Genomic DNA, 12,445 nt, shown 5'->3' with positions numbered 1-12,445 from the left:
AACAAGACTTTCAAGTCGGCCACTGTTGAGGGGACTCCCTAATGACACTGACGCTAACCCGGCGAGCGAGCCTATTTCACAGATCCCGGGAGAAGCTCAAGTCCTGCTCCTGCAGTCGGTGATGCCCATTTCAGCTGGACGCTGCGGGCAGCCTCCACCCCTGGAAACTCACGCCTGCAGCAGTTATTCAGAGGTTAGTCATCAGATTTGCCATTATCTAGTGCCATCAGCCTGTGAGGGCTTTAAAAAAAAATAAATTAAGATCAGCCTGAGGATTAGATCTGCATTGAGAACAGAAGACCACAAAGTAGCTTATCTCATCCAGTACACCTCAACTCAGGTAGCAACAGATGGGGATTGTGACAGTCTTAAAATCTGCGCAGTTCAAGGCTGTACCTGGCCTCCTGATCACTTAAGGCTTTAAACATGAGAGCTGATGGCTATTTTTAGCATTAACTAGCTGAACTGTGGGCACTTTTCTTATTCGTATCCATATCCATACCCAACCCACAGGGCTTACCAGCTCCTTGCCTCAAACATTTCACAAAGACTGATGATTTTCTGCTTACAGGCAACATACACCCAAAAGCTGCAAGTTCAACAGCATAAAGACTAAATGGCTGAGCTGTTTCCCATTCACTCCGCTGGATCTCTTTATCCTCAGCCCCTCACCTCCTCCCATTTCTAAGCAGCTCTAATTGTTCACATTGTTTTGTTAAACCTTTTCCCTGAAAGCTTGCATTCCCTCTGCCTCTTTTCCACCCGGGCCCTGGGAAGCGATCCTTCTAAAGGCTTTTGTCACCCCAGACCTTGCTTTAATTAGTCAATGCAAATTCCTAAATACCTACGGGCTTAGCAAAACAGCTCTTTCCCCAAAGCCTCTTTCTGCTGCCACTAAGCAAGCCCACTCCCCGTAAGAATACTACATTCTTCTTTACACTAATCATTTTAAATTGCTGCCACTCCCCTGAGCAACCAAGGAGAAACTGTGCATGTGTGCAGCTGAAGACAAGGTGAATTAGTCACATCGCAGATGAAAAAGGGACCCAATGATCATTCTGCTCACGTGACAGAGATGCTTTTTGGAGAGCGAGGCACTGATTTAACCCTCCACAAGCTTCAGTCCAACCTAGCAAAATACTTCCAACAAAAAGTCCTGAATTCCTCCATCTTTTCAGCGGGGTTAGCAGCACTTCACAGATTTTTTTCATATCTATCCATCAGTCCCACTGCATGTGACGTACTTCAGCACTGGCCCCCAATAACTTCTCACAGCCCTTTTTGCCTTGGGAGCGATGATCTGTGCCCACTAACGATGACAGAAATGCAGATCTGCGAACCACACGCTAGAGAAATGGGTCACCTTGCTGAAGAGTCACTCTAACTCTTTATTCAAACAACGTCCTGACTTTGAAGATGTTCCAAATATCAACCACTTACGCTATGCAGGTTAAAACCAACCAGCGTGTATTTTGGAAGGTGGCAAGAATAAAAATTAGAATGTTCATGCAACCAGGCAGCAGCAAACGCAAACTGGCCCAGTTACTGGCAAAGCTTTTCAAGAACCCCATGCCCCTTGACAGGCAGCTGGAGAGCTCTTCCCCCAGTGAGGTTCACCTCTTCTCACCCTCCACGGTGTCATGATTAATCATCACCAACTTCATCCCTTTAACTGCACGCTTGTGAGGCAAAGTCACAAACACCACATCCATGGGGGAGGGCGACACACAGACACAAAGAAGCAACACAACACAAAGCAACATAAAGAAAGGTTTTGCGGTGTGGAAAATGGGAGTCAGGCACGTGGGTGCCTGTGCGTGTGCTTCCATGCACAGCTGGAGGCAACAACGAGACCAGGGAGAAAAATTATGCTGTTTTAGTACACTATGTCAGTTTAGAGGGATTTTCACAAAGACAATACATGGGAGATTAAGGTCAGCCAACCCACTCCAATTACTTATCATGAAGCCTTAATGGATTTACCCAAAGTTGTACACTTTTCTAGAAAGCTGCTGTATCTATCTCTAGGTGACCTCATCCAAGATGCTGTCTCACTCTTTTACTTGCCCATCCTCTTTCCATTCACCTCCCTGCTTCTTCCTCCAACAGACCCAGTGGGCAGTCTCTCTGCTATCCCTAAAGCTTTCCAATCGCTCTGCCATCCTGGTGCCACAAGACCACCACTGGCAGTCATCTGTCACTGGGATGCTTTAAAACCGTATTTGTTCCTCCCGTGCATCATCAAGCTCTAGAAAGACACCAACTGATATCTGAGCAGAACTGGGGAGAGACCTGCCAGGGCAGTATGTACAGGAGGTAGGAAGCTGGGTGAGATGGGTGAGACAAGACTGCTGGGGAGGACTTAGCCCACCATGATGGGGAACAGGGTGGAAACAAGTTTGACAAAGGGTCTTTAAAGGAAGGCAGCAGTGGGTAAAGAAATGGAGAACAGAAGGAATTTTTAAAATGGAAAAGGTTTGCAGCTGAGGAACAGTGAACCTGAAGCAAATGTCTCCCAGTTTGGCAGTCAGTTTCAATCCCACATATTGGCACATTATGAAATACAGCCATTTAAGACCATACAGGGCTTTTTGAAAGAAATGGCTTGTTGCTTCTCTGCTTGCCTGCCTGCCAGCACCACGCCACAGCAGCCATACATTTTCTACTCTGAGTCACTGTCTCTGTTCAAACATCAGCTCACGATTAGGAAATTAAAAATAGACCAGACAGGTGCCAAAGAACTTACCAAACCTGTTCAGCCCACAGGTTCTCCAGCACACACACAGCGACAAGGCATGTGTGAGCCATCACGCCAGCCGATTTTTTTTGGAGGCTGAATCTCCAAAAACTGAGAGTCTGGAATTCAGACATTTAGAAAGATGACCCTTCTGGAACTGCTCCTAGACACAACCCACAACACTGTACTGTCAGAATCATGACCCAGTGCAGGGCTCAAGCTGCATTTTGTTCTGAATCTTGATTAACTGGTTCCTGAGCAAGTACCTGTAATTGCTTTCCTCTCTCCTTTCTCTAGCTTTGCTTGCGGGGACTCAGTGTAGACACTGTGCTCCATGGGCTGCTCCGCCCTCTTCATTGCCGTGCCTTTGTAATTCATCTGAAGTTGGCTGGTGTACTTCTCATGCTGCAGAGACACAAGCAACAGTTGCAGGGTGCCCATGCGATCTGTGCCCTACCCCATTGGAAAAGATAAACAACCCTTCCCCGCAAACGGATCACGCAAAGGCAAATACCACAGCTATGTTCTGCAGCAAAAAGAAAGCATGCCTGAGTAGAGGCTGCAGAACAGCAGAAGTGCCAGCAGAGAGGCTTTCAAATACCCCATTTGGAAGACATTAAGTGACAATTCTAGTCCATGAGAAGGTCACTGTGACTCAGCTCTGCAAAACAGCTAACTAGGAAACCCTTTAAAGAATAAACTGAGGAGAATCAGAACTTAGGCCATTTTCCATTCAGGATTCAAATCCTGAAATCCCCTTTGTTCTTAAAGCAACATTATAAATTCTTTCAGGGTGCTCATCTGCATTATCTCAGTTTTTCAGCAAAGGCAATTAAAATATATTTTAATTATTTCTCTCCAAACCCTCTCTCCAGCTAGGAAAGTGATTCTGCCTTAGAACAGGCTCCACATTAACATAGTAAATGAGCTATTTAAAAGTGGGTTTATTACAAGTAAATTAATAAAAGGGTGTACCCATCCAGATTACTCCCGAGTAAGTTCAATGAATCATTTGCCCAATTCTAGCTCTTACATTTCCGATCCTCTCCAAGTCCTAAACATGGAACCAGGGCTAAAAAGACAGTATCTGCTAGCCAAGAGGTGATGCTTGGCCCTGATAGCCCAGTCCCTCAGCTGAACATGACAGCTTTCTTGCCTAGAGGGGGTTGCTTTTCTGCTTTAGATAAGAAGATGCTTGAATATTTCCTACCTGCTACTGAACTCTTTGTTTAAAAAACACCTCACTCATAAGAGGACCACTCAGTAAGTAAAAATCGGGAGCTTGAAGGCAAAAATGAGATGATATACAGGAATAAATTAAGCAAACTTAAGCCTGCTGGAGGAAGTGTGATGGAGCTGGCCTAAGTCACCATGCTCAAAAAAAAGACATCTGCGCTCCACTTCTGGGAGGGAACAAGTTCTGCTGTGCTTCACCCGCAAGCTAATGTGCTGACCGTTCTTTAATACGTTACAGCTTTAGTAACCTTTTTTGTTGGCAGTCATGAAATCATAAATAACTTCATCTACATGTTAGCACAGCGATAAGAGAGATCAGAGCTGAGATAACTGGGAAATGTATCTCTCCTCAAACGAAGGTTTTATTAAGTCCCAGTCCAAGGAGAGCCTCACATCATGGAACATTTCACTGCTGTCAAGACTATTTTAATATTTCAGTCTTCTTGACCATTCCTAGAGCACTTTAAAAAAATTTTTTTAAAATGCACCTGCATCCAGACAGCCTTACCTTTAATGCTTCTTCTGGGACTTTGTGTTGAATTTGTTCCAGGACATACATGTTCGAATGTACAGAACTCGTTAAGGAAATGGCAAAGGAATTGGATGGACAGAGAAAACTAGCATTTGGCCACGGAAAGAAAACAAGGTCATAAAACCAGAGCAGCTTAAAATATGCTGGATACTAAAAGCTGTCTGCGCTGTATCCCACCATGGTCTTTGTCGTGCATGCTTTGCAAGAGAGCGTGCAATCATGTCTGCTGGCCAGACCCACGCCAACTGAAGGGCAGCAGACAAGGGGAGCAAGGCAGGAGAAGCTTGGGGGAGCACTAGCAGCTCCGTGCAGGGATGCCTGGGACTATGGTGCTCTCTCGCCCTGACAAGGCCTTTCAGCCACTGCAGTTTCCTGGATGAAAAGGAAATCAGGTCATGAGCTGCCGTGACCTCTTAGGAAGGGAGGCATTCAGCATGGTTGAGCCTAGGCATTAATCCTCAGCGACACTGCATAAAAACAAAAAAAAAAAGGAAGCATCTGGCAATGTCATGATGATCAACCCAATCAGCACAGCACAGAGCAAAGGGGAGGAAAAAGGAAAGATGGAAAATGTTAGACTAAAAATAAACCAAGTGATAACTGGCATAGCAGGGAAACTCCGCACAGTCTGTAAGTGAAACTGTAAATGGAAAAGAGACAAACGCTCTTATGCAACAGCGCACAGCTGACCGAGACCTCAGGAGACGCTGCCATCCACACTGAGCTGAACATGGTATGCACAAGAAAGCACTGCTGAAGACAGTGGCACTGAAGCAGCAAAGGAGAGGAAGAGATTGTAACTGCCATAGCAACTACGCTGAAGTAAAAAGATGACTAAAACCTACGTTCTTTAAAGTTTTCCTGTTGAGGGCAATAAATTCTACAATTCATAAATGCAATCATTCATTTCACATGAATATCCATGTAAGGGCTGCAGGACTAAACACTTCAACTCAGCTGCTTAGTGCTCAGAATTGCTTTCTATAAAAAGTTTAAACCTGTATCGCAGCCATTAAAACCTACCCACTCTCTAGGCACTGGCTTATGCCTTCACTAGACTGGAGTTCACAGCAAATCTTCTACGAGTTTCCCCAGACATCTAGAGACCAGAAGACACATGACCAGCTACATCAAAAACACATTTGCAAAGTTGCAAAGTCAAGAAAAGCTAGAACTGAGGTTGCCTATGGGACTATAACAGGCTTCATCCGTGCACCGAGGCGCTACCTTTAATGATATGATCCCAGATGACAGTGCTCTTACTGGGCAGCACTCAGTAAGGGGCTACTCCATATTTTTCCCCCCCATGTATGCCTGAACTCCCAACAACTGCACCCTGTTCAAACACTGATCCGTCTCCTTTCTTTTTCTTTTTTTTAAAGATTCAGGAACTACTGTCTCCTTTCTTTTTCTTTTTTTTAAAGATTCAGGAACTACCTCCCTTTGAAAAAAAAGAAATACCACTGTGAAGCAAGGATTTGGTATTTCTAAAATAGCAAGAGACAGAGTGAGCCCAAGACTGAAAGTATCTTACAAAAGGCCTCGAAAACCCTCTTTTCCAGGATTGCACACACATCAGTTTAAGCATCCCTATTGCAACAGTGAGTGCTCCTGCACTGTCACTGCTTAGAGCCAAGGTACCCAGATCCCTGGAAGACAGGGGAGCTCAGCCTCTCCTCGCTGCTTCAGCTCTCTGGGCTCCAGCAAGGTTTGGAGTCTTTCAAGGGCTACAGCATGGCCAAGCACAAACTGATTACCATGGGCACAACAAGAGGCACAAGAATGTGGCCTTGGGGTCAAGGATGCACACAAGTTTTCCAGCCAAACACTTCCTCCCCTCCCCAATGGTAAAACTTAGTCTCTGCCTCTATTCTCAGAAATGTCTGGACTGTTTTAACTGAAATTTCCCCACAAAAGAAAAAAGAAACCTGGAGATGACACTTGCCACTTCTAAATTCAGCCTGAGTGGGTAAAGTTTGGCAGACAGAAGCAACTGAAACAAAGTGGAAAAAAAAGGATTAGATGACATGAAAAGGCAGCAATAGGAGCCTCTACTTACTACTGTTGCTCTGCAGGCTCACAAAGGTATTCCAACATCTATGCTTACAGCCAGTCATACAGTCACATCAGAATAAAAAGGAAAGGGATGAAGGCAAAGGTATTTTAGCAGACACTAGCAGGATTTGAGTGAAATGATTAACAAAACCCACACAAGTTGGATGCAAGAAAATAGGAAGACTTTAGTTCATACAAAAGCATATGAAATATGTTTGCTCCCCAGCTGGTACCAGCTACAGTTGCCACCCAAATAAAAAGAAAAAAAGCTACCTTTCCTTAGAAAGAAATGGAAGAGGCACAGTCACTACCTCCACAGTCACTACTGCCAGTGCAGGGCCTGATTCAAAGTCCAACGAAGGTAAGCAGGCATCATGATTAATATGCTCTGAATCAGGTCCATGGTGGAGAAACAAAAGCTTATGAGCTATCCAAAGGCTCCAGGAGGCAAAACAAACACCCTTACTCATTAGTCACAATTAGCACTGTTAACTCTCCATGCAGCAAACAGAACAAAACCCAATCAAAGACCGCATCCCACTCCCTCTTCAACGAGAAGGATATCATAGCCGAAGCGAATGACATCATTCAGTTTTAGCGTGACGTACTTCTGGTCAGGAATCCTCACGTCATTGACGAACGTCTGCAGGAAAGAAGCACAGGAATGGTTTTTGACTGACGGTATGAAGGTGATGCATCTCAGATGGACGGGGCTCCTGGAGGGCACCCATGCCCATCTGTCAATGGCACCGCACACATTTGGGGTGCATTAGCACAAAGTCAGCCAGGCGAGGAGCTAAGTTCCCTAGAAAAACCAACACCGCCAAGTAGCTCCCATGGGCAAGTTAGAGCACCCCAATTATGCTTCAAAGCAAGGTACTCTGAAGGGACCTCTAGGGAGATTTACCTTTCCACCAACTGCAAATGAAATTTTAGTCCCCGACTTGAACACGTAAATGAGGTGCCTGAAGTTAGGAACTTCAGATGCTCTCGGGTCTCCTCCACCCTTCACAACCAGCAAGAGCAGCAAACGGTGCAACTCATACTCTAATTACTGAGCTGGGAATCAGCTTTCCACTGGATGTCAAACAAGACTGGTGCCAGCCCCAAGGCCTGATAATTTAACAAGCAAAGCCTATCACAGAGGAAGGGGGAAATGAAAATGCACAGGAAAACAAGCATTTGCAGTGGCATCACTACGATGTCTGAGGCCACACTGTCTATGACAGCACATATCAGTACAACAGGCGCCTCGCGCAAAAGATTCACATACTCATTTTTCCTATGCTCAAGGCAGTTAACTGAGGCCCAAAGAAACTTAAGTTATCCTTACAAAGGTGCAAGAAATGTACTTCATAGCTGTGAACAAATATCTCGGATGTCTCAGATGCTTGCTTTCCGAGGGGACCCCCTAAGGAACAATTCTCGCAGAACAACGGAGAAACAAATCAAGCACTCGTGGACATCTTTCACAAATAAATCCATGTACTTTTGTAATAACCCAGGCCAAATAAAAATAAATCAGGAACTCAGCTGAAGAAGTACCAGCGTGCTGATGGGGATTAGGCACTCCATTGCACCCAGGGCAGTCACAGACACCAGGAGTTACCCTACCTCACAAGGTGGGATTCACCCAGCCTCACAGACGAGGAACCCGCTGCTGGGTCTTTATAGCCTCAAGACAAATGCAGCTATGCTCTGATGAATCAAAATTATGCTAGAAAATGAATTTACATGCTTTCACCACTGAGGCACAGTCTTCTTCTGCCTTCTTACCTCAGCCAAGCCAAACGTGCATGATAAGCCCAAGTATTAACCACAGGGGAAAAATAAATGCTAGAGCAGGAAACTAGAACCTCAGCAGACAACAGCTCCCAGCTTCCTGGCAATTTACAGAAGAGCTGGGGAACAAGCCTGTAATTTCAGAATAAAAGCAGTGAAGCTGGTTAAAAGGCACGGCATTCCTATTTGCATGAAATTTTTTAATATTTAAAAATCCCACAACAGTCAGATCTGGAACAGGAATAATTATTTGCTGAATTTTCTGCAAAACAAAAGTCTGCAAGAAACCCCATTTTGATGTTGTTACCTATTCGTCCGTGGTTACTTCAAATAAAATAACCCAAGGAAACTGCTTATTGCAGATAGAAACGCTACCTTCAAAACCAAAAGACCCTTAACAGAGACTGCAGAATCAGCTGAACATTATAATAAAAACAATACAAAACATTTCGACAATTAATATGAACCAGATTTTCCAGCAAAGCCATATAATGCATTGTTGACAAGCCATAAAGTAAACACAAAATGAAAGCAAATTCTGAAAATGGAATCAAAATCAAGGTCCTCAAAAGTGATTTCTTTAGTTTCAGGGGGGAAAACAAGTTTTCATGAAAATTTTCAAATAAGGACCTATGTTTCCTTCACACAAAATAAATTCAGTTTGGCCACAACAGTCTTCTCCAACAGAAGTGTGTTTGACCAGCTGCAGAAGACAGGCACTGCTATAACTCCTTTTATCCCACTGCCCCTCTGAGCACAAGTCTATTATTAAAATGTTTTAAATTCATATGCTTTAGCGTGTGAAGATAGAAGAGAATTAGTGGTACAAGCCTTCCCTCTCTTGCAAGCAAAATTTTCAGCTGCTATTTTGCACCGTGAGTTAAATACCATAGGTTTTGAACCAGGGATCCAGCTAGAGCCCAGACTAGTTACTGGAAATATTCCCATTTCAGCAGGGCTCTGTGCCTTCAGCTATTAGGCTGCAAAGGATTAACATTCATTCTTGCTGTTTTCAGATGCCAGAAGAGGCAGAACAGTTGAGATCTGCTTTAGCCACTGTTTTTGTACAAGTTTCTGGGTTCATCTTGTGGTTTTGTGGTTGTGATGGTGGAGGGCTTCTGTTTCTAAGCCCAAAACAATGACTGCAGTAAAACCCCTACTGGGAAGACAATTATGTGAATCTAGCTTAGACCTGCTCCAACAGAGGAACAGCTCTGTTGGTATGAAGAAACAGCCAAAAAAGAGGCATGCTATGACATTAGGACAGTTTTAACTACAATGGTGTATTTAAAAATCACAGAATTCAGGTGGGCAAAGTCCTCACCGAGCTGCCTAACACCACTGCATGAACTGGGACCAGAGCAAGGGTTAAGATTCAGGCAGGCTCAGCTCCCTGTTCTGGGCTCACATTATCCCTCTGTCTTCACACAAACCAGGCTCAAGGCAGGCAAAAGAGCAATTTTTATTATTAAAAAAAGAGGTGGTTTTAAATAGTTTCTCCCCAAAGAAATTAAATGTCTCATCATCCCATAAATCACTCCGTGCACTGACAACTGAATTGCCAAAAGGTCACCCTACTCATGCTGAACAGCTGCTCCAGAATCTTCACCAGTTTAATGTTAACATCCCCAAAATGAGACTGAATTTATTTCCTCCTCTTTTGCAAGAGGGTCTATGATTTTGTGAGCCCTGAAGCATTCTGAAAGGACACCAGAAGAAAGGGAAAAAGAAATACAATATTCACCAAAGCTTTCCTCTTCTAAGATGAGATGCTACATGACCTCCATCTCAGGCCGTGCAAATAATTATGTATGTTTAGCTTAACTCATGCCAACAGTTGCAGTGACCCAAAAGGGTCTAACAGTAGAATTAAGTAAGTGCACAAGCGCTTGCAGACTCAGCACGCCGCGTGTTCGCCTCCATCAGCTGGGAGGTTTGCTACTTACGCCGTTTAAGCTCCCGAGATCCTTCACCCAGTGCTCATCTTTCTCCTTGTCATAGTTGATTACAGCGTGCTGCTTATCGACACTGCGGGACTGGCAATGAAAGCACAATGAATGTGAGATCGGTCAGGCATAAGAGACACTGTTAATCAAAGCAACATTTCGACATTAAACTAACTTGATATGGGGTAGGGGGAGAGAGGGGAAAAGCAAAAAGAATTAAATATTATTTACTACTATAAATAACAAAAGGATAAACAGTAAACGCTTCCATGGTTGTTTTAACAGTTCACTGAAGACAATAAAGTATTTGCGGGGGGGGTGGAATCACTGAAGGCTGTCAAGACTATGCCATAATTTCAATAAATTATATCAATACACACTGAAAACAAAACCAGTCAAACTGAAAGCCTGGGGGGCAGGATCTCAGCCAGTGCGAACTAGAAGAGCTCCATTTTTCACCAGCTGAAGCTGGTGGCCTCATCACTAGGGATGTTCCTATTTGGGATGATTTCTTCCCATTTTTCAAAGAGAAAAAAATAATTTTTTTCAGTTACAAACCAAACTTATTCACAACAATGTATACTGTTCCCAGGATTATGTCCTGGCGTTGATTTAAATTCTAGGATGTTTTCCAAGTTGGAGGGAGGTTAGTAAACTTGGGATGAAAAAGAAAGCAACTCTAGGGAAATTCAAATTTAAAGTTAGGTTTGAGAACACTGAACTGGACAGTGATTTGGTGCATCGTGGCAAAGCCAGTGGCACAAGTACCAAATGCACCTTATCTTCAAAACAGAGTATGACACTTCAGCAGGAATAGTGTAAGACTTCTGAGAAAGAAGTATTAGAACAAAATCTCGGAAAAATTTTGAAATATGGCGTGTTACAGCTACAAAGACACCAGTCTGTCTGTATTTAGACCTAGTGCCTCTCCTAACTTGAATTCTTGCTGCAGTTGACCTCAACCAGTCACTGGAATCGGTCACTCCATCAGCACGCGCACGTGACACTGAGACCTCCCTGGTATCTCAGGCCAGGGGAGGCTAGGGCGTGCTACCAGAGCAGGGAGACGAGCCAGGCTCTAAGTCAGCTAATCCTCCTCTTCCTGGGCATCAACCAACAAGTTCATGGTGAAAAGTCCTTCCCTTTTCCCAAGTATAAACACACTGGTTTCCACAGCACTGCTCTCAGCAAGCCATTATCTGCTTCCTTGCAAGTGTGCAGAAGTAAAGATCGTTTCAGAGGAATTCCTTGGTGAAAACACAGAGGCTTTTTCTGGACAAACTGCTACCATTTGCAGGAATTTCTTCTGCCCCTGCCAATGTCAAGCACATTGGTAATATCCCAACAACTGATAAATGGCACCTCCTCCCCCTGCAGAGCATATGTCAGCCCAGGAGACCTGTCCTCCAGAATAACCCTGAAGTACCAGTATGAAGCAAGCACATACTTGGCCAGAAGACTGTCCTTCCACCTTGCAATGTCCCTTACACCGTTCACGACATGCCACCGCAAGCAGAGGCAGCAAGGAAAGGGGCAGGTGACTCCAAGCCTCCAGTTGCCTCACTAATATAGTTATCCATACACTGCCGAATTAAATTTAAGGTGTCAGCTCACATGAGTCCCAACTGAAAAATGAGGCAGTACTCGACGCTTTGCTGCCCAACTGGTGCTGCTCGGACAACAATTGCTCCCCAAAGAAACAAAAAACAACCGGAGGGACAGGCAGAGACAACGTGGTCAGGGACACCCCACTCATATCTCCTGCTACACCAAGCCCTAAACACGGGAAGCGACGCACAGCAATGCCCTCCCAGGAGGGGCACACACAAACCCCTCACTCTCATGCAATCCCCATGCTTGGTGCCAGTCCCAACCTCAAGGTAGGGCAGGTCTTAAGCATTTGCAGTAGGAAGCTGCTGCTTCTCTCTGTTATTGTTCACATTAGATGCAGCTCCTCAGTCCAATTTGCAATCACCCAAGTGGCTGTGGCAGGTATGTGCAGCGTAAGGGAACGATGGTCCAGGTAAGGATGGTTGAGGGATGCTGCCCAGGACCTGCACCTCTGCACATGGCCCTGAGGACAGGAACATCTCCAGCCACAGCCTCGCATATTGCAGCAGCTGATGCTACACGAGCTGGGGTTGTACCTGACCTGCC

At 44.7% G+C, this 12,445-nt stretch overlaps 1 protein-coding gene across 4 annotated transcripts in view; it reads right to left on the bottom strand.

The window, feature by feature from the left end:
* CEP170B (centrosomal protein 170B) overlaps positions 1 to 12,445 on the bottom strand; it is a 61,099-nt gene that overhangs the window by 36,924 nt on the left and 11,730 nt on the right. For all 4 annotated transcript variants that reach the window (XM_075503721.1, XM_075503722.1, XM_075503723.1 and 1 more), the window contains exons 3-6: positions 10,289 to 10,378; positions 7,117 to 7,203; positions 4,482 to 4,532; positions 3,004 to 3,142 (exon numbers count right to left, since the gene is read on the bottom strand). In XM_075503721.1, the coding sequence (XP_075359836.1) occupies positions 3,004 to 3,142; positions 4,482 to 4,532; positions 7,117 to 7,203; positions 10,289 to 10,378 (367 nt within the window). The remainder of the gene's footprint in view (positions 1 to 3,003; positions 3,143 to 4,481; positions 4,533 to 7,116; positions 7,204 to 10,288; positions 10,379 to 12,445) is intronic.

The sequence above is a fragment of the Mycteria americana genome, chromosome 5 (genome assembly GCF_035582795.1).
Source record: "Mycteria americana isolate JAX WOST 10 ecotype Jacksonville Zoo and Gardens chromosome 5, USCA_MyAme_1.0, whole genome shotgun sequence".
Taxonomy (NCBI): Eukaryota; Metazoa; Chordata; class Aves; order Ciconiiformes; family Ciconiidae; genus Mycteria; species Mycteria americana.
The sequence above is the reverse complement of the archived record's forward strand: the minus strand, read 5'-3'. Positions and strand labels throughout refer to the sequence as shown.